At 37.2% G+C, this 21,779-nt stretch overlaps 2 protein-coding genes across 6 annotated transcripts; one reads left to right on the forward strand and one right to left on the reverse strand.

The window, feature by feature from the left end:
• Positions 1-3,045: 3,045 nt before the first annotated feature.
• Positions 3,046-13,170, reverse strand: LOC104418394. Of its 5 annotated transcripts, none has more exons than XR_005546283.1 (10): positions 13,110-13,170; positions 12,637-12,759; positions 11,576-11,649; positions 10,342-10,483; positions 8,571-10,234; positions 7,283-7,392; positions 6,966-7,026; positions 6,392-6,551; positions 5,251-5,425; positions 3,046-4,141 (listed from the first exon to the last, which is right to left on the reverse strand). XR_005546283.1 is itself a non-coding variant. In XM_018863249.2 (8 exons), the coding sequence occupies exons 2-5, from the start codon at positions 12,727-12,729 to the stop codon at positions 9,692-9,694; spliced, it is 885 nt and encodes a 294-aa protein (XP_018718794.2). In that variant the 5' UTR covers positions 12,730-12,759; positions 13,110-13,170; the 3' UTR covers positions 3,046-4,141; positions 5,251-5,425; positions 7,283-7,392; positions 8,571-9,691. The 5 variants fall into 5 exon arrangements, 1 of the variants encoding a protein (XP_018718794.2); XR_005546280.1 differs by having other exon boundaries at positions 10,342-10,486; XR_005546281.1 differs by lacking the exon at positions 6,966-7,026 and having other exon boundaries at positions 10,342-10,486.
• Positions 13,171-16,245: 3,075 nt separating this feature from the next.
• On the forward strand, positions 16,246-18,410 carry LOC120288418. The gene is made up of 2 exons (XM_039302393.1): positions 16,246-16,654; positions 18,283-18,410. Exons 1-2 carry the CDS (start codon positions 16,246-16,248, stop codon positions 18,408-18,410), a joined length of 537 nt encoding a protein of 178 aa, XP_039158327.1.
• Positions 18,411-21,779: the final 3,369 nt, after the last annotated feature.

A 21,779-nucleotide genomic window follows, 5' to 3' on the forward strand; every position in this document is an offset into this window, starting at 1 on the left:
ACAAATGATTTTTATCTAGAAATTGCCACTAACCAGTTTTTGGTGAATCAATTAGATACCCAAATAAAGTGTGGAAGAATTGATTTACCTTTATAAACCAAAGATTAAATGAGTTTGGAGACTTGATTATGCTAAATTACTCTAACGCTCTTTCGATATATTTTCTCTTTTATTTTCATTTCTTTTAGGCAGTTTAAATTGATTTTAGCCTAAATTATTAATCACGTGTGTGTGCAATCATCCAAATAACAATCAACAACCAATGAAGTATTAAATAAATTGCAAGAAAAAGCAAGAATCCTAAAGCTAAGAAATAAGAAAAATGTTATTCCTAACTTAGCTAAGGTTTCTCAATGCAACTAATTTAATATGACACACAATGTACAATTTGAATTAAATGAGCCTAATACGTAAACTATATGACATGTGTGATATTTTTGGTATTTTTATATTGAAATTCAATATAAATAGTTAATGAAAATTAACTACAAATGCATATGATTTTTTTGGCATTTTTATATTAAAATTCGATATAAATAGTTAATGAACATTAACTACCAAACTTGAACAATTACTTAGAAACTTATCTTAATTAGATAGATACTACAGCCAAATCCAAAAGACAAATCTAACTAAACATGAAATTCCAATCAAGTTAGGAAACTATTTAATCTATCACGCGATTTGGTCTTTCTGGTGTTTTCAAATCATGGCAATTAAAAAAATATATCCAACCCATTTCAAGATATTTATTGATATTTCAAATAAGGGATAGAATAATCGAAAAAATAATTCATCGTCTCGCCGATTAAATTAAAAATTATTTTAACCCTAAACATCATCAATATGTAGGAAAAGTCAAAATAATTAAAAATAATTATCTGAAGTCTTACAAATCAAATTTATAATTATAATGATTTTTGTCAATAAAATCCTATTGGAAAATGCCTAAAATCTCAACAAAATCTAAGTTTGATAATAAGCATTTGAAATAGGCAATGAAATTTGAAGATCAGATTGATAATGATCATTACCTAATCTGTGGATGTCGTTTCTGAATTCAAGCTGACAAGTGGATCACAACGGCGGCCGTAAGTGGTGAGCATTTGCGGGATTGACAGTGGAGGTTCAGCCAAGGACACTCAAAGTGAGGCTACGTTTGCTGGTGGGTGGTGGCTCGTTGTGATGTTCGTCGGACAACCTGCGAAACAAAGACAAAAAAATTGTGGCGGCTCGGCTTGGCGGTGGCGTCTTAAGGGTGCTGACGGGAGGATCACCGCAGCGTCGGGGAAAGCAGCAGCGTCGTCAGGAATTTGCTACTTCTCAGCTCGTGGACAGAAGCAGGATGGCAGCGGCTTCGGGCAGGCGACGTTGAGGAACAGCGGCAACTCTTTGTCGTCAGGGGCAGCAACACAACACAGCTGAGAGCAACGAACAGCGTGCGATGTCGATCTTTGCGGGGAACTCGTCAGGAAGCAGCAAGCGTCTCGGGGGAAAAATGCTGGCGCCAATGAGCTTCGCTCGTCTCTAGGAACAACAGGCTTTGTCAATGGCGCTTAGATCAGATCGGATTTCGCGGAGGGGGCTCCACGAGGGACGCACCGGCTCTTCGTGTTGTTGATGTTGTGGGAGTTCGGAATCACAACATACGTCTTCCACTGGAAGCAGCTTTGGAACAGGCGTGTGGCAGCAACAAGGGCACAGCAGCAATCGGGGGAAGCGTGATGGCTACGTGCAGCAAACCACAGAAAAGCGTGGTGGCACACTTAGGTGGTGGCACACTTAGGGGTGATTAGGTCCAAGGTGGGTAGGGTCTAGATCTAGACCCTATACCCGACCCTGTTATAACCGGTTCCTCTTTTCTGGACCCTATACCCAACCCTATTTGTATTGGACCTTGTACCCGATCCATCTTGTTTTTCTATTATGGTTCCAAGATCAACTCTATTTCCACTTAAACCTATTTTGCAATCTCTCGATATCCTATATAATTTCGAATTTTATAATATGCTAGAAAATTACGTAATCCTCCTAATTTGTATTAAAACATTAAGCACTTGTAATAAATAAATTTATGAATTTTTTGACTAAATGAAAAATTAAGGACCCACAATATTAATTATAATTAATAAAATTATAAGACAAAGAATTAGCAACAAACATAGGTCTAATATTAGTTTTATTCCCACAACTATTACATGAAGCTACTCAATTATGCAAGTATAACTCTTCCTACAAAAGAGAAATTAAGTGAGCCAATTCATGTGATACACAAGAATTTGACGGCGACGAACACCGTCCGTCCATCGGATGGTGCGAGAGGGAGCCGGTGAGGGAGGGAAGCAAGTGAGGACAAGGAATAACAAATGAGGAGTGTCGTGCGTGTTTGAAAGAGTCAAGAGGAAAAATATCGTGTGATTGCGAGAGTAAGAATAGAAATCGGGGGAAAAAAAATGGTTTTGGACCTCTACTTACAAAACTGGTCCAGGAACCGGTTTCCGGGTGAGTAATCACTTGAAACCTATTCCCGGACCGGTTTCAATGGGAACTAGTTCCCGACCCTATTTTCCAAGTGAGCCATTTCGGGAACTGGGTATACCCAGTCCGGTTGCACACCCCTAGGCACATTGGCAATTGGGGCCAAACTCTCTAATCTGGAGCCCCCCTTCAATGAATTTTCTCTCTGCTCTCTTTTTCCCTCTCTTTTTCAATCGTCTCTCCTCCAGTTGTCCATATTGTGTAAAGCCCCTAGGCCCTCTGTTTATAGAGGTAGCTCTACCCTTGTTGAAATAATTTTGAAGGATAATAACAAATTTCTTTTTATTCAAACTTCAACTAATCTCATGATCCGATTTTTCATTCGAAGCTCAAAAGATGGCTTTAATGCCGACATTTTTTATCTCTAAAATGGAGTGAAGTGCAAATTTTATATGCGCCACGCCAACTATATCTTCAACAGGTGCCTCCAATGTTACGTGGTAACACTGCACTCAAACAATATGATTTACACATGATGCATAACTAAAAAAATATGCAACATGAACGTAAGCTAATGGTATTTTTGTTTTGGGGCTGGACCAACCCCTAATTTTCTTGTGATAAAGAATTAAATATGGTAGCCAAAATTTAGGTCTCAATGCCTGTCCACTGCCATTTTGCTTCAAACTTGTTCTTTGGTTGCCAAGTTCCGTTTCTACCGTTCAGTGGCGTTGGCTCAGGAATCCCCGTTGACTCCAGATTTAGAAGTTGAGGAATGTCATCCAGAACAAGTAAGAATATATCGGGCTCCAGCACTCTTTTCACCAAGTCTGAAATGTCAGATTTCAAAGGCTTTAACTAAATCAGATGATATTTGCGCTGCAATCTCCTCAGGCACCGCTCCCATGTTGAGCTCTCAGGAAGAGTAATCCAGTCATCAAAATCCTACAATCGTTCAGTTGTTTGATCACAGTAGGCTTCTCTATCCTGTCTTTTCCATGAACCACCTTTTCCAGCATCTGAACATCTAATGTGCCCCATAACAAGTATTATGACATGGTACTATGAATGTCACGGCCCTGCGATGGTCTCTCATTTTGCTTGTCAGCAACAAATGACTTTAACTTATATCGCCATCTCATGCGAAGCAGTGCATGAGTCACCTTCCTCGTGCCCTTTTGGGATGTAGATAAGCTCTTTGCTGCTATTTACCTTCTCAGTTTGTAAGTCCTACTGGTCTGTAGGTCCTCCCATTATCTAGATTATCCTCTTATTGACCTCAATCCATATCGCATTCATGGGATCCTGATCTGTCTTTCAACCTTTTTGCTAAAAACTTGTTTTCCATATGAAATATCAGTGAAAAGAATCCTCCACATGCCAAGCTCAATTGGGGCTTATAGTCAAATGAGACATTCGGATGATTGAATGTTGTCAACAGATTGAGACCCTCCGATGGACCAAGAGCCCGACCATCACGGTTTGGATTAGTAAACTGTTCTTTATCCTGATTACTCTCACCAGATCAATGTGAAGTACAGATTTTTCATCTTCCCCCTCCCAGAGTACTCATATTATCGATATGCAGCGGACCTTATCAGGGTATAATAATCTTGTTCTGATTGCCATATGTTGCTGTATCCTCATTCTTGTTGCCATTTCACTGAAACAACAAAAGAAAAAAAAATCAAATTAAAACCACTAATTAGAGTCTGACAAGCCCACGTGAGGCGAGCATAGAGAGTAAAGAGGTACCAAGACATTCAACAATATGACATTGCTAGTAAAGCATGAACCTATAGTCTCCTTGATTATGGACATTCACCAATATGAGGTCACCTTTGTGAACCCTAGTTATTACCATTGCAATTTGTCCATGGACATGATGAATAATTTGACTTTTTTGTTTCTTTTACCACATTGCCCAAGTGTAGTTTCATCTGCCCCATTTGTTCAAATTGTATAGCACTAATCAGTCCTAAAAAGCATCAGGACCTCAAATCGTTCATCTAATTCCTTCAAGGCTTTTTTCCTGAATTTTCTAAGATATTCCAAGTCAATTGACCAAGTGATCTTATTATACATTCTCAGGATACATGTCAATGGTTCAGTTCGGTTCAGGTTTACCATTAGGGCAAGTGCTTAAACCGAACTGAATTCCAACCCAAACCGAAAGCATGGTTCGGGTCTGTTTTTGGTTTCCTTCACGCTTTTTAAGCCCTATTCTCACAAGGTAAAAGCAATCGAGGGTTCTGTGGCCAGATATCATATATTATAGGAGTAATTTTCCTATTAACAATCTTTTTCAACTTGACAAGACATAGGCATGTCCAAAATCCTGCCAAAAGCACGCGTTGCTAGTTTAATGCAAGCCTTTTTTTTTTAACTTTCAGTAAAAAAATATACAAACTAGAGATGAAGCATATCTCATGAACGAACATTATGTTTCTTCCCTAAGCTTTTCACATCTAAAATGGAAATAACGAAAGTGTCAGCAATTTTGTCAGATAAGAGTGTATAGTTGATTTACAAATGCAGCATAAGTTCGCTCATACGGCAGAATGTGAGCATGAATAGCCCGTGACCATAAGCACCGATGATTGCAGTTCTTCCCCAATCAAGCAAATTGCATTTTCATGAATGGAATGACTTGAATTCAGCATATATATATATATTGGTCAAGACACCAAACCTTCATGTCAATGAATAATTATCTTTTAGTTATCAGTGATTTAGTTATTTCACTAGTTAAAGCAAGTAGTGTCAACTTACATAAAGGAGATCCAACCCATCCTTATCCAGATTAGGATCCGCAGTGGCAGGCTTTGAGGTTTCCACTGTGGATTTTCATGCCAGTTCATCACACTGCTAAGTTGTTTATCCAGCCAAAATCCTCATATTCCACGTGAACAAAAGTGACCAGCAAACACCCTTATTATGTACAAGGCTGGAAAATATGACAATTTGATGAGAAATCAATATCCATAAAGCATTATACATGTCCATCTGACTGCATATTTATGCACCTCAAGGACTATGAATATAACATCATTCATATGTCATTTGTACCAGAACTTCTCATGTCCAGTAGCTAAGATGAGTAATACAATGTCCATCTTCTAAAGCAAGCTTCACATCAGTCGACCCAAGAAATGCACACACAACAGCAAACAATTGATGCACATGGACAGCATTTGACATATTTAACCACACAAAAACAGTGAGCAACACAGTATGCCTATATTTCCAAATTTATGCATTTCTATCGACTATATACAAGAACCCAGCAAGTCAGTCTATGATTGAGTCAGGCATTCTATCAAACAGGTTGTGAATAAGTGGCATGAAGTACTGAACAAACAGAATAGCTTTACAATTTGGAGAACCATGTGATGTAGGATACTCAGCTGGCCAACAGTAGAGACTAACCTACAAATCTGAGTTCAAACAACAGATAACAATTGAGATAACAACTGAGTTATTGCAACATAGATGGATCCACTACAGCTGCAAAACATCACCATAGGGACACATATCAAAACTACAAGATGGGCCTCAAAAGGTCAATTTTAATACATCATTAAAACTAGACTCTAGGGCATTATACAGTTAATATGCTTCGAAGAGGCTGATTTGAGGACAGCAATTCTTTTCTTTCGCATTAGCAAAATCATCGTTGAAGGAAAATTCCTCAATCAACCCGATTGAGCAGAACAAACACGTGTGGCAATATATGGGAAGCCCGCAAAAGTTTTTTCTCCAGAGGGCCATCATTAAACTGCTTAAGACTGATAGTCAACCAGAAATGAAATATATTTTTCTCGTGAATCAATGATCTGGGAAACCTCTACAGTAGCACAATCAAACGGAATTTGAGAAACAAAAACAACGCTCAGGATGGCATGAACTGTACCTGGAGAGAATGTGGAGAGACAAGGAGAAAGAGCCAGGGCGAGAGTTCTCAATTCTGATCGCCGAGAAGAGAGGATGGGTGGGCGGAGATGCAGGAGTGAGTTGGTTGGATGGAGATCGAGTCGAGTCCAGTTGAGAGAGGATTTGAGGTTTGCTTGTGTCTGTAGGATAAAATGGTTTAGGGTTTGAGACAGAGGAGCTCATAAGAAGAGAGTTTGTAGGATATAATGTTTAGGAAGTTCAGTTCGGGTTATGAACTGAACGAAACTGGGAAAAAGAAAGGTTAATTTTCCATTACCCAGACCGAACCGATTCAGTTTGAGTTTTCGCTTAAGTTTTGACAGCCTACCTACCACCTTTCCAATTTCTTATCCAGTAACACCTGTTTTACAAACTAAAACAGTTCGTTTTTATTCTCTCAGAAGCCAATTCATATACTTTTCATCTCCCCATCTTCACAAACATCAGAAAAATCAAACAATAAGACCCATTCAACCAACTCATCTAGGAGGGCTCATCACTATCATCACTATCGACAATATCTTAGGCTACAAGCAAGATCCATATTGACATACATCTGTTTCACTGCCCTGTGTTTTGTAGTAGTTCCGCACACTCGTTCGTCACAACTACCACCTGAAAGTGATCATAAATTCCAACCAAAGTCTTCTTAGAAGAAAGTGCCTTGACCGAAAGAAACAAACAGAGAATGAGAGGTAAAAGTACAATACAAAGAGGAAACTGCACTGAATAAGAGTATCGTTGAGAAAACCATGTTCTATTTGCAGAACAAATTGCTTATAGGGATTTCTTTACATTTCCTCCATAGTTCGGATGGGCACAGATCTCTGCCCATACACCTAGAGTAGCAAATAGTAGGCTTTGAATGTACCTTGCGGAAGTAATCAAGAGACAGATGACCCATTTGTTTCCCGTTTGGTTTTTAGTGTGGGAACAAAGAAATTCTTGTGATTTCCCTCTTTCCACTTCCAGCAACTGCATCTGTTCAAAACAGAAACTCGAATCATCAAATTGACACGATGAGGCAGATGACTGTGTAAAGCAATTATTATTTGACGAATCGGGTTATAAAACGATTCCTAAGTTTGACTGTGGTCAAAACAAACCGTGAGAAGTATTGATCCAAACAGATAGTGGAAGAACAATGACATGGGGATATGAAAGAGATTTTTCCAAGGATAACGATAAGCGAAAAAGGAGAAACAGACAGAAGAGAGCCAGAGAATGGGAAATTAATCAAGCTTAATATGAGTATACTGACATGTTGATGGACTATTATTGGATGTAAGCAACAATAATGGCTGAAGGTGCAAGTCATGAAGGATACATTTTCCTCAAAAAAGTCGTCAACATAACCGCAAACGATGACATAAATTTTAGCATACTCACTCAATCTCCACAAAGGCGAAGCAAAACAAAAAGAAACCAGAATTGCTAAGGATGAAAAAAGAGGGAGGAAAACAAGGATATCAGTGATATTAGTCGGCCCCATCACGTCTAGCAGACTTAAGCAATCATACAGAAATAAGTTGTCAGAATACAACCGAGTATTCAAAAGATCCCTTCTGTAAAATAGCATGACCAGAAAAAGTTCTTCTGTTGCATCTTTTGCTTTTTAAGAAACATTTTTTAACTAAGCCCCAAGGTTCTCCTTCATGCACATTTCAAAGACATTTTCTTTGAGTTTTTCATCTGTTTTATCTTAAGTATAGTTAATGGTCCTTGATCACCATGAAAAAGCAAGATCATATACCCTTGTCTATGAAAAAACATTAAACTAGAGTATTCTTCTTGAGAGAGGAAACGTTGAGCGCCTTTTTGTAGTAGAATATTCTCAAACCTAGTAGTATGTTTCTTGGAACCAAACAAAATAGCCAAAGAAGATAAGTGGAGGACAAGATGTACAATACATACTCCAAACAAAAATAGGCAAAATGCCCTTGCCAAAATAAAGTGTTTCCTATATGCAAATTCAACTGTCTTGTGATGACTGGCCATAACCACACAGTGAACATTGGCCAGTTAAGCCATTGCAAGAATGTGATCAAGATGCCACAAGCAGCTACCTTCATTAACTCATTTCAAGCTTCTCTTGAAGGTTTATGGTAATATAGCCAAAGAAAAAACTATGATGAAGCAACTAAAGCGATGATACCCACCAAGAATACCAGGATCCTGTGCCCTCCTCCCAAGAGACTGATGGAGGAGAGAAAATCTCGAAGTAGACTGCACCTGATGCTTAGAACTAGCAAGGTTGGACTAGCAAGGCCCAGTCCATATAAATCTCTCTGCACAGCTTCACTGTTCTGAAGTATTAATAAGCCTCAGGGCCTTCACTTCTTCCCAAGAAGACCTTTTGGTTGTCTCCCTTTGTTCAACAAGTATATATAGGTTAAGAAAAATGCACTAACTTGTCACAGTTCTCCGTAAACATTTTTGCACATTTCTGTTTCGTCCAAAGCCATTTCGTCTTCTTTCCATATGCCACTTCTTTTGTGTCTCCCATCTCCTTGTCCCCCCTATTTCCAATTCCAGCAAATGACACGAGTTCATCGGATGCAGTATCATCAACAACTTCAATCTTTAATGGACAGATAAGAGAGCCATTGATTTGGGCAATGCCTCCCTTCCTAGAAGATTTTTGTCCCCATTAGAAGCACCTCCTATCACATTATTATTAGAGAATATCGACCCAACTTTGAGACCATTAAACAACTGATTTCCAACAGATTCAGCCATACTTTTTGCCTTTACCAAGAAGCCCCACCTCCATCAAAATCCAAAAAAGATGACTCAACCATACTTTCACAAACAGAGACCCCCTTGGTTTCTTCCGGAAAATTCCCCTTGATAACTTCCTGAAAGTGATGGACTCCTGCGCTTTGGAAGAATTGCCAGGCCCATCACATTTCCTAGAAACAAATTCCAAAATACAGTTTCATGATTACTTCACTTGGCACAACCTTTTAATTACACCCTCAACACTGGAGGCAATGCCAGGGTCTCCATTGCACCCATATTTATTAGGCAAAGCATGACTGAAAGCGCCTTGTTCAACAGGAAAAGGAAAACCTCAAGTCTGTTCAGATGATGGAGAAAGTGGAGTTATGGGAGTTTGAAGAGATTCTTTTTCTTCAGAAGCAGAAGAGATGACATTGGCCATCTTTTATAGGGAGCTCCAAAATCCAGGCGAATGCCCCAAGCAACTTGGTGCGCCATGATACTGGATATGAGTTATGCATCTGAACCGCACACGGGCCTATTTATACCTTTACTAATTTTAAAGCCCCTTAAATCTAGTCATGCTTCTAGTTGAAACACCTTCCCTTCGTCTAAAAACATAACTGGCCCTCAATTGACGACCACTTTTATGGTTTACTTTCTTCACAATTTTTCTTGTAGACCAGATGTCCTCTTTGTGTTTGCACAACACATCCTCCTTTGATTTCTTATCATTGATTTGAGCTTCATTAGTTTGGCTTTCAGCAGCTGTACTGGGACTACTTTTTCTGCATGAACGAAGAAATTCTCCATCATGCTCAGCACCACTTCCCGACATGCCCACAACATCATCATATATTTTCTTCATCAAGAAAGAATCATCAAGATCGCCCAGACTAAATAGATCACGTAACTTTGGCACAGTAACATCATCAAGAGAAGTTGCCTCAAAGTAATTTGTAGTGCTCCTTGACCGGAAGTCAGTTTTCTTGGAAGCTGCAGCCTTAACTGAACCAGCTTGGACACTAGAGTATTCACCACAGCTGGAAGTTGAATACTCTGCCCAGTCATATGGAAATCCAAGCAAGAATTTGTTGCACACCTATTCAGATCGATCAGTAAGATGTCATGCACTTGATAGTAGAAGAAACTATTAACTGAATTACAAGCAAACAAGAGTTATTGTTCATAAGAAAGTATTCTATATACCTTTGTGGAAAATCCATTTTCCAGGGTTCGTAGCCGGTTGATTAGACCACCAACCATAATTGCCATGCCATCTGCTGTCTCAAAGGTGGTAATATCGTGCCTCTTCACAATTGGTGCAGAGCAAAAAAGGCTTACTCTTTCACTGCTGTGATAAGTTACAACAAAACTTGCTTAGGCTTCAACCATGACATGACTTAACTGCTAGCACAATTATGAGATGCAAAACCTTTATTCACAGATTCAAATACCTTCTTGAAATTCCAGCCCAGAAATGGTACTGAAAACAAGTGATGTAGCAGAGACATGTATAATTATCCCTTCTTTAAAGCACACAATTTTAGAGCACAATGCATGGATACTTGGATGATGGAAAAGAATAGCTTGTACCTATTTTTATTACATGCTAAAATTTCCAAATCAAAAGCCTGCTTTATCACTGCCAATATTTCTTGTGCTGGATTAATGAAGTCCCCAATGATGGATACTCGCCTGCTAATTCTTTTTAAAAAAGTTATTTCTTTTTGTTAGATAATATGTATGAGAAATCTCAATATTATTAATAATTTTTAAAAGCATTTTTATTGCTTTTATGAAACATTTTGTATGATACATGGAAAATAACAAAAATAGCATTTAGGGATTCTAATTTGTTTGAAGACCTAATAATTGATTGATTAGCCAATAAATCCCACACTTTTAACTTGGTCCTTCCCGTCAATCAGGCTAATGAATAATGCGTTAGGCATCAGGGAGTCTTAATAGCATAAGAGCACCTAGCACTTCAATGACATTGGAATGGATTCTATTGGATGATGACTTGAGATAACTGGTTATTAACCTACTTCGCTCAAGTACACTGTTTAAAATTTTGAAAGAGAGGTAACCCCACGAAGTTCGACCAGAAGATATAGATCTATCGCAGCGAGAGCTACATCTCGTGAATCTCTCTCAAAACCAAAGTTGACACAACACATAAGCTAAGGGATTAGGTGCCTGCTCTTCTACAGATTGTGCTTGCACAGGATGGGTTCAGCCATATCTATAGTTGGCAATAATATGAGGAATGTATATGCTGTGTGAACAAATTTGGACTTATACATGAGAAGATCGATGGATGACAGCATTTTTACAAATGCATATATTAGACAATGCATATGTAGGACTGCAGCAGAATTTTTTCAAAAAAGAATGAAAACATATATATATATCAAAAAGAGAGAGAGAAGTTTAATACTCTCTATGAGCAAACCCTCCAATAGCCAAACCCTTTCCATTAGCATTGACTAGCCACCACTCGTTCAAAAACACCTGGGCATTAACAGTGACAGATGAATAAGGTTATCCAAAGAGAGCTACAACTTAAACAAGATGTTTCAAATATCCAGATATACTTGATGATATAGCATTTAATACCCTATCCAGTCAAAATCATGTTTGACAAGTAAACTCCATATAATCTTACGAGTAGGAAATCAACCTCACTCAAGTAAAATCATTACGAATCTAAATTTTAGTCTACAAAATTAACCAGGAAATTTAATTCTCTACGCTATCTAATGTTCTCAAACCAACAGAGAGTCTGATATATCCTAACAGCCTGGAAGGCAGAAAAACTAAAAAGGAAGCAACTTCACCAACAGAAAAACTTAAAATGAAGTCAGTTTCACTTAGTTGCTTTCAGGTATAAAACTAAGGGGCTCTGTGGTCCTTATGTTTCTTATCCTATAAGCCAATAGGAGGCTTATATCTGGGAAACAAGCCCTGAACAACTAAACAAAGATTTATCTTCCAACCAGAGCCTTATAAAAAGCAACAAAGATGTAACTCCCAATATCCCCACCCCCCATTAGTTGGAAAATGGTTTCTGAACCACCTTCCAACTGACCAAATGGCAAATCTAGTTGAATTTCAAACTTTTCTTTAAATATGCTGCTATATATATGCACATCACTAGTCAAACTATGCATTAGTCTCAGAAACTTATCGTCCATTATTCTGCAAGCCACCTAACTACATTTGCCTCTTTTTGCAGCTTATAGTATTATGAAGTGGATCTTCTGAACTAAAAAGAAAAACTCTTTGCAAATCACTCACACATCGTTTTTTTATACCATGAGGCTGTCATTTCTGTTCCAAATCCAATTAATCGAAAACAACGCCATAACTTTCTTGTTCCCAGGACAAGTTGACTGTCATCCAAAACTATTCTCAAATATTCCACAAACCCATCTATATCTATATGAATGTTAAAACATGTATTTTAACCTGATTGTTCGCAGGTAAAGATGGGGGCACCTGCGTCTGCGAAGGCAGCGACTTCATCATGCTTCCCACCTTGTGCACCTGCCCTTCTTCCTGCCTTCTTCCACTCCTGTCCATTTTCTTCATTTATCCACCTCTTCCAGACGGCGAATTCTCCTGCAATCGAAACCCATCGTTCGTTAACGGAGAAGGGTCGTTCCGGTAACAGAAAGAAATGCAAGAAAAACGCACACATTCCAGTCGCGTAATCCAATATACTAAGGCACTGGGTTCGACTTCCTAGACCCAGATCCCTCCATGGCTAAAGTCAAAACCCAAGAACCGCCGGAACCCAAGGGCTTAGCAAGACAAGCTGATGAACTAGAAGACGGTTCGAACTTGCATAAATCTCCAAGAAAACCCAACGAAAAGAAACAGAGCAAGAAACCATCTCAACGGCTGAGGCAAAAGAACAAGAAGAACATCAACATCATTCGACGAATCCGAGCAAACCCAGAAAACCATACCGATCGACTCAGCGATTGGAGGTCGAGCAGCGTCCGGAGAGAGGGAGAGGGAGACCGAGAGGGAGAGCGAGAGAGAAGGGAAACGGCCTCCTTTTTCTCTCTTTTGGGTGCGTGGGGACGAGGATCCCGCCACTGACCAAAAAAAAAAAGGACATGGATCCCGCCAAATCCAATTAATAAATCTACGCTTCGCGAAAAATTGAATGATCCGAAACTTGTTTTTTTTTTTAAATGATTTTGTAATAATTAATTGATAAATAATATTTTCATATTAATTAATTAATTTATGTCGAATATTTTCATGAGCCTTGAAATTTTTTTCATTCATTTATTTTTTATAAGTGATATAATGAAGCATTTATTAAAAAAAATGTCCCGATCAGTCTATTTTTGTGGAGCAAATGGTGTTTTAGTATATTTGTCCATAATTCGATGAATTAAATATATGATTCTTTTTGAAATTTTTTTTTTATTAAAAGTGCTTCTATTCCTGCACACCCGGTTGTCACATTTCCAACTGAAAGGGAGGTGAGGGGTTGAAATCCGTGATGGGGTGGGGGCATAAGTTTTTTTCGACTCTCACGGGGGGGGGGAGGAGTATAGAGTATGAATAGAATAGGGCAGATCAAAAAAAAAAAACTTTTCGTGAACATGGTTTTTTTTTTTTTTTTTTTTTTGGAGGGGAGTTATAGTAGTGACAATACTAATAAAAATGTAAAAATATATTAATTGAAAATAATATATAACGTTTTAAAGATAATGAATATGCCAATTGAGTCCGCACTTATTAAGCATCTTTGACGTCATATTGGCAAATTTTGAATTTATCGGATATTATTTCTATTTAACTCAACTCAAATGATGAATAATTTTTCAGTGGTAATTGTCAAGTAGGTAACTTTAACTTTCATTGTGTCTTTGGCTACATGCTGTATTTGATTGAATGAAAGTAATTTTACACCTATGATGCATTATATTACGCATTAAGACAATTTATTTTCTCTTTATTACTTTATAGATATAGGAGTAGATTTTCTTTGTAAACACGTTCACATCACATATTGTGCATGATAGAGTCGTTTTTAATTGAAATTATAAATTTGATACTTTCTCATTCTTCTAGATGTAATTTTACTACTTATTACTTTAGATGGAATATCTATTATTATGTTAGTTTTTTAATCTTTCTTATCTCATAGGTCATTTTGATAGCTAGTTGAGAGATTTTATGCTAAACTTTAACTTTTTCTTGGAAAAACTCTTAAAACTCTTAAATTTTATTTGGAAAAGAAAAGACTCCCTTCTTTCAAAATATATTGAATTTGATGTGCAAAAGTCACTTTTAATATAATATACTACATTAGGTTATCGATGATAATAAATGAACTAGATTTCGCGTTGTCGCGACCTAATCTTGGATGTATCACATAAGGTTTGGTTAATGGATTACTAAGTCTAAACTTAACTCGAAGTCTCCCAAGTTCATACCAATTTACGACTTAGGTTTGAGTTGTAGTCATTAATTTTTCAATTAGGAATCGCCATTAATCTATTATTGGTGGGTCGATTAAAAACCCAATAAAGTAATGGGAGATTTATTTTACTCCTGCAAATTAGAGATTTATGAGTTCGGGGACTTAATTACACTAGATTTCTTTAACATCATTTCTGTACATTTCTCTTTTATTTTGAAAAAAAAAAACATTTCATAGGCAATTTGAGTTAATTTTAACTTACTTTCATAACATGCGAGGTGATCATGCGCGTGTATAATTCATCAATTTAACACACAAATAAAGCAATAAATAAGTTATGTGACTTACCTCATAACAATGAAAGTATCCATAATGTTAGATCGGAATTCAATCATCAATCCTAGATATTAATCTAACATGAAGCGATATGACATAAACTATATGACTAAATACAATATTTTTTGTGTTTTCTTAATAAGCATGCAATCTATCCTAGAGAATGAAATTAATTTATTCTAAGACAATTTTTGGGTATTTTACATGAAATTCGAAATTGAGTCTATCTAGATTAAGATATCATCCAACTTATATTATGAATTAGGTTAGGCCAAATCCTAATTTAAACTAGAACGCTATCTTAACTTAGTAATCCCTAACCTAAAATGCAACCTATCTAGGAAAAATTATCTAAACTTGTAATTAATTAGAAAATAAAATTAAACATGCAATCTTATCATAATATCCAATGACGTGCAAAGAATGCTCTAATTCTATTTTTCCTTTTTATTTTTATGAAATTCGAAATTAAATTTGTCACATAATTAAACGTGCAACTTAAATTAATGAAAGAAAAAAAAAAAAAGAAACTAACATCCTAAATTAATGTTTTTTTAAATTCGAAATAAATAAATTTCCTATTCTAAACATGCAAAATAAGCCTAAATTTTTCAATCAAATAAAGGCATCTAGAATAGCATAATATGCAAAAAAGAATGCCATCCTTTTTTTTTTTTTTTTTTTTTTTTATGAAATTCGAAATTAAATTTGTCAAAAATTAAACGTTTAAATTAATAAAAGAAAAAAAAATGAAACTAACATCACAAATTAATGTTTTTTTAAATTTTTTTATTTTTAAAAATTCGAAATAAATAAATTTCATATTCTAAACATGCAAAATAACAATATTTTAACATGAACATAATCTAACTCAAATATATTTTTTTGGGGTTTTTCTTTTACGAGAGCAATCAAATAAAGACATCAAGAATGGCAACAAATCGACAAATATTATCCATGTCCATTTAATTTTGGAAATAAATTAATGAATCGTATCATCGAATTGACCAATTTTAGACAAAATCACGAAATGTATTCGAGCGTGAAATTGGATTGGCGATTTTTTCATGCTATTGCGACTCGTATTTCGAACGTGAAATCAAATTATCAATCATATACATGTTGTGAAATTAGGAAGATTTCTTAATTTAAAAAACTATTCGAGGTTGTAAATATAACAGCACATCTGAGATTTCAATCACGTGGATGAACGAATATTTCAAATAAAAGAATGAAATATTTGAAAACCCAAGACAAGATTTTTACCTAATTTTCGATATCGCAAGAATAGCGTTTTCGGATTCGGAGGGATGACAAAACGCGGGATGGCCAGTGAGGTGCCGGCGTTCGGAGCTCCGGCGAGGGGCAGCAGGGCGCGCGGCGAGGGGGCAGCCGGAGTCGCAGGTGCTGCAACAGGGGCGGCCGGCGCGGAGGACAGCAGGGGCGGCTGCTGCGGGCGTCGTTCGAAGGTGCTGCAGGCGGCGGGCAACCGGCGCGGCGAGGACAGGGAGCGGCGCTCAGGCGGAGGGGCGGCAACCGGCGCGGCGAGGGGGATCGGGCTGCGGGCTCGGCGGTCGTCGCGGCTGCAGGTGCTGCAGCGGCGTCGGGGGCTCGGGCTGCAAAGCAGAGGCGGAGAAGCGGCGAAGCCTAGGCCGCTGGCGTCGGCAGCAGCGGCGGCGACTGCAGGAGGACGCGGCGTTCCGGCGGTTGCTGCAGCAGCGGTGACCGGCGCGGGTGCTCACGGCTGCTGGCGTCGGCGACGGAGCTGGGCTGAAGGTCGCGGCCGAAGCAGAAGAAGCGGCGGCAGGCTTTCACGTGCCTCTGACACGTCCCCTCTCTGCACCCCTTTCACGTGCGCTCTCTCTCTCTCATTACTCCTTTTGTATTGAATTTTGAACTCCAAAAAAAAAAAAAGAAAAGCCTCGAAAAATAGAACCCCCTCTTGTGTGGCCGTATGTATCAATATGTGAGGCCCCCTCCCTCCTTTGTTCTCCGTATACGAATCCTTTTTATAGGCGAGGGACTTAGATCTTTGTAGCATATTTTATTACCCATATTGGATTCAAATTTCCTTTTTCAATATGCATGAAAATCAATTTTTGCTCGCCCATAGTCTTCTAATATATTGTTGAGATATATGCACTTATGTGTAAAATTCTCTTTTATTTTTTCGATATTTCATCCAAAATTTTTATTTTTGCCAAAAAATATATCCTTCAATATATATTGCTTGAATATATGAAAAATCTCTCATTATATCATCGAATATTGGAAAAATTAACGCTCATCTATTGTCAATCGGTCCAATGCATAATGCGAATAAAAAAATGCTCCTAAAACTATATATTATGCAATTTAATTCTAATATTTTTGCTTAGGGGTTAAAAATTATTCCCTAATTTTCAATACAGCAAATGACTAAACGGGTTGCCAAAATTTATGTGTCAACACGCGCACACACTACACAATCATAACTATTTTTAAGATAATATTCTAAATGCTATCTATCGAAAAATTTTCAGTAATATCATTTTAAGAATAAGATGAGAACCACCCACATAAAAGTGTAAGTTAAAAACTTGTGTGTAGTATTAGGATAAGACAAGCACCTACAAAAGCTACCGATCCGTGTTCGTGCAATTTAAAGTAGCTTTTGCATGAATGATAAATAGCTCCAAAAGCCCGCTCATCGAAAATTTGATAGAAAGAAAACATCTAGACAAACAGCCCGACTTTGTAATAACCCATCGAAATGAGAAAATGACATCAAATTTCCCAGTTTGCATTTGGCATGTATAGCTTCTTAACCATCTACTAAAAATGGAAGAACACGGATCATAGTGAAAACAAGATTATTGGTCTGGCAACCATCCTTGGGATACACTGAAAGATCAGTGCTCAGTCTCCACTCAATGGAGATGCAAGTCGTTCCATGCAAAGTCAAGATTCTAAAATGATAATATCCCACCGCTCAATACTAAACAGTAACAACTAACAACACATAAAGTTAACAAAAGAAAGCAAATGGAGGTTATAATGGATGGCAAGAACGGTGGAAATAACCCGCTCACAATCAGACTCCACACTCATTGTTTACCACAACAAATCCCTTCTAATTTGTGGTTGATTTTGAATTGAACTGTTTTGACACCACCAAGAATAGAGACGGAAGAAAATGAAAAGAGGATTAGGAGAGAGAGAGAGGTCTCACAATATCTATATACCTCTCTCTCCTCCGGCACAACTTCCTTTGCGGCTATCACTGGAACCCAAAACTCAGCGTCAATATGTCCAGCTGTGTAAGCCTCTTTCGCTTCAAAATCATTGGCAACCTGCCCAAGCTCAAAATTGGGACTAATTAGGAGTAGAAGATGAAGAAGAGTTCGAGAGATTAGTGGCGGTTTTTGGAGCCAGAGTTGAAAAGATGATGACAATGACGAGAACAAAGGCAAGGAGGAGGAGGAGAAAGCTTGAGAAGAGTGAGGCATAGCCTTGGGAGAGGAAAAGAGAAGGAAGCTTGTTGCCAAAGAGAGCAGCCGAAACGTGAAAGAGAAGAGGAAGAGAGCATCCGATGTAGCATTTATTGTTACTTGTGCTCAATCCATTCTGCAGTCAATCACCCCGCGAATAGAGAATGGTGCGTTTGTTTGTGTTTCTGTTTAAAAATCGTTCCAAAAAATAGAAATAGAAAAAACTATTTTTGTTTCAGAGAATAATTTTTGATCAAAAAGATACGTTTAGTAAAATTGTTCCGGAAATAAATAAATAAATAATAGAAACATATTTAGTAAATTTATATATATTTTTTGTTTCTTTTAATTTTTTAATTTTTTTTTTATTTTCTCTTTTTTTTCTTCTTTTTTCTTCTTTCGCCGGTCATGCCGAGACCGGCGGGGGTCGGTCGGCCCTCGCCTAGCCACGGCGAGGCTAGGCCACGCCTTTGGGCGAGGCGAGCGTCGAGCGTCCATGCCGGGGCGATCGACTAGTCAAAGAAAAAAGAAGAAGAAAAAGAAGAGAAGAAAAGAAAGGAGAGAGAATTTGTTATTCAAAAATGTTTCTGGAACAAAAAAACTTTTTTTGTTTTTTTATTTCTGTTCCATTTTGTTCAAAACAAAAAAATAGATTTTGAAAAACGCAAACAAACGCGTTTTTCTTTTTTTATTCCCATAAACAAAAAAAAAAAAAAAACAAAATGTTTGTTCATAAACAAGAAAAAGAACACAACCATGCATGCCCGAAGAGAATTATTTATGTAATATCAAGGGATACGTGTCGTCTTTTGAGCGGAGCTAATTAGACTTACCCATGTCACGTGATTGATGATGTGGTGGTTTCAAATCGACGAATATTTTTCTCCTTGTGAAGGGCACAGGGCGGTCGTCCTAATAAAAGGGGCACAAAGTGGGTAAGCCCAAATCTTGTAACTGGTGTTGCAAACGAGCTTGGCAGGCTAGGGCTACAGGGAATTGTCACCCCAGCAAGAACATATAAGCTCGACATTACAGGCCCAATCTTGGGCTTGGCAAAGGAAAAAGCCTAGATCGAAATTATTCGGTTCGCTCCAGGTTGGCTCCACCTAGAGCTTGAATTTGAAAATTTTCTTTAAAAAGATGATTAATTATCTGATATGAACGAAGAAGCAATCATGAGTATACATTTCATCCGAAAAAATAAATTAAAAAACACTTATGATCTGACTTTCAAAAAGCATAACTTTATTTTACAGGGCTCTTAAGTACAATCGAAAAGCATGTTCAGAGCCTGTCACCGCGGTGCCAAATGTTATGCCATTTTCGGTCTCAAAGATCCCCTTCTTGACATATTTCGAGCCACCTTTTCAAATTCACATGATGTATATTTATTATTTCAATTTTTTAATCAATAGAAAGTTCAATCAAGGAATTATATATACTTCTACTTTGGAATGGGAAATATCATATGTTTTTCTTGTTTATTTTATTACAAGAACGAAAAATAAATAAAATTACTAAGAATTTCGGGCCCCAGGCCGGAGCGTAAACACAAAACCCGGTCGAGTCCGATCCGGTCCGCATGGGTTTCAACTTTTTATTGCACCCCCCTGTCATAGGGTGCAGATAGGCCGGGCCAGGCTTTTATGGAATTCGGGCCTGAATTACTACTTTCTAGGCCCAATTGGCTGCCCCGGCCCTAACGAATAGAATTGGCTGAGCATATTTCTTCCTGGGCCGACTCTGTACCGTTTAAGTGTATACTAAAAGATCATAATTATTAAAAAAACAACTGAAATATAAAAAGGGTTAATATCATGAAAAACTTAAAACTGGTACGTTTGTAACAAAATTATCCAAAACTAATTTTTTGACCACCAAAAGATCTAAACTAATATATTTGCGATAAATTTACCTCTGTTAATTTTCATTAAATCATATAACTATCGCCATGGCAATTTGATAATAAAATTTAATGAAAACTAAGAAGGGATAAATTAATTACATGTATACCAATTTGGGATCTCTAGTGGTCAAAAAATTAATTTGGAGTAAATTTACCACATGTATATCAATTTGGGATTTTTCATTGTATTAATTCATATAAAAATTCATAGAAGAGGATACTAAATGTTCCTCTCCTTCGGAATATTTGTACTTGTTCAACACAATTTTTGTTGGGCGTTAATGTAGGTGTGTGCTACGCTCATGACAAATATGTGAGCACCAATGAATATTTTAGGCCTTGTTTTTAAGCTTTATATAGTTGCTCAATGTCTTAATAACAAGGGAACAAGTCAATAAACAAAAGTAGAAGGTTCTGACCACGAAAAAGAAATATAAATAAATAAAAGAAGTAGAAGGGCTTTAGACTTGCTTTTCTTCTCTAAGCCACCGATATTGCTATTTTTTCGAGAAGTTTCAAATTTGTGTTTCCTTTTCAATTTTTATCATCTATAACAACAACCATGCACAATGTTTGATTTGTTTCTCATTTTGCATTGATACGTTTTCGAAATTTGATTCAAATCCACGTCAATCAGGATGACTCTTGTGCACTTGTTTATTTGGTATTGTTATTACCTAATATAATTTTTTTTATTGGTTTACATATAGGATTTTGTGTTTTAGTCAATACAACTTAATTTTTAGTGCATGTTGGATCATCAATCGAAGATATCATGCCCTTAACATTCTATGCTGAAATAGGAAATTAAATTTGATTGGAGGTGATTAAGAAACAAAATTCAAGAGCAGGTGATAAAGGATTAGAAGAATTAATGAAATTAGTGAGAGTTCATGTATAAATTTCTCAGTCTAGGTTCACAAGGTTAGGCTTACGGAAGAAGAGATTAAAATTAGTTTCACCAGAACAATCAACGATTTATGAAACTCATATGGGTGGGCCTTACCGGACCTACTTCTTAATGCGCCTCAGATTAAAACTATTTTCACCAGTAAATTTTTCGACATATATATTTGCTAAAACATTATGGATAATTTTTTTATAAATTTTAAGAAAGTTCTAATTCTTTATATTATTTATTTTTCATTTTCTTTTTCTCTTCTATGTCTACCAACCGACTACAAGTGACGACTGGCAATGATCGATGGAAGCCGATGACCAGAAATAGTAGGGACTTGCAATTGACGACTTGCCAGTGACCCGTGGTGATTAACTACCGGCAACAACCGATGACTAGCGAAAGCCAACAGTGAGCGATGACTAGTCAACGAGTTGTGCCAAATTTCCCTCAAAAAAAGGAAAAGAAAATAAATTAAAATTTCAAAATTTATGAAAAATCAGAAAATTAAAAGAATTTAAAAAAATGACTGTCTACCTATGATTTACTAAATTTATTAGATAAATAACCAATTTACAACCCATT

Source organism: Eucalyptus grandis, chromosome 9 (genome assembly GCF_016545825.1).
Source record: "Eucalyptus grandis isolate ANBG69807.140 chromosome 9, ASM1654582v1, whole genome shotgun sequence".
Taxonomy (NCBI): Eukaryota; Viridiplantae; Streptophyta; class Magnoliopsida; order Myrtales; family Myrtaceae; genus Eucalyptus; species Eucalyptus grandis.

Bases quoted from the DNA above. Each gene is read 5' to 3' on its own strand.
- LOC104418394 (XM_018863249.2), bottom strand. From the start codon at position 12,729: ATGAAGAAAATGGACAGGAGTGGAAGAAGGCAGGAAGAAGGGCAGGTG. The intron at 11,650-12,606 runs GTTAAAATACAT...GTTAATGCCCAG, and splicing joins CTTTACCTGCGAACAATCAG to GTGTTTTTGAACGAGTGGTG. The intron at 10,235-10,341 runs GTATATAGAATA...CGATCTGAATAG, and splicing joins AAAATGGATTTTCCACAAAG to GTGTGCAACAAATTCTTGCT.
- LOC120288418 (XM_039302393.1), top strand. From the start codon at position 16,246: ATGGCCAGTGAGGTGCCGGCGTTCGGAGCTCCGGCGAGGGGCAGCAGG. The intron at 16,655-18,282 runs GTGCTCACGGCT...GGGACTAATTAG, and splicing joins AGCAGCGGTGACCGGCGCGG to GAGTAGAAGATGAAGAAGAG.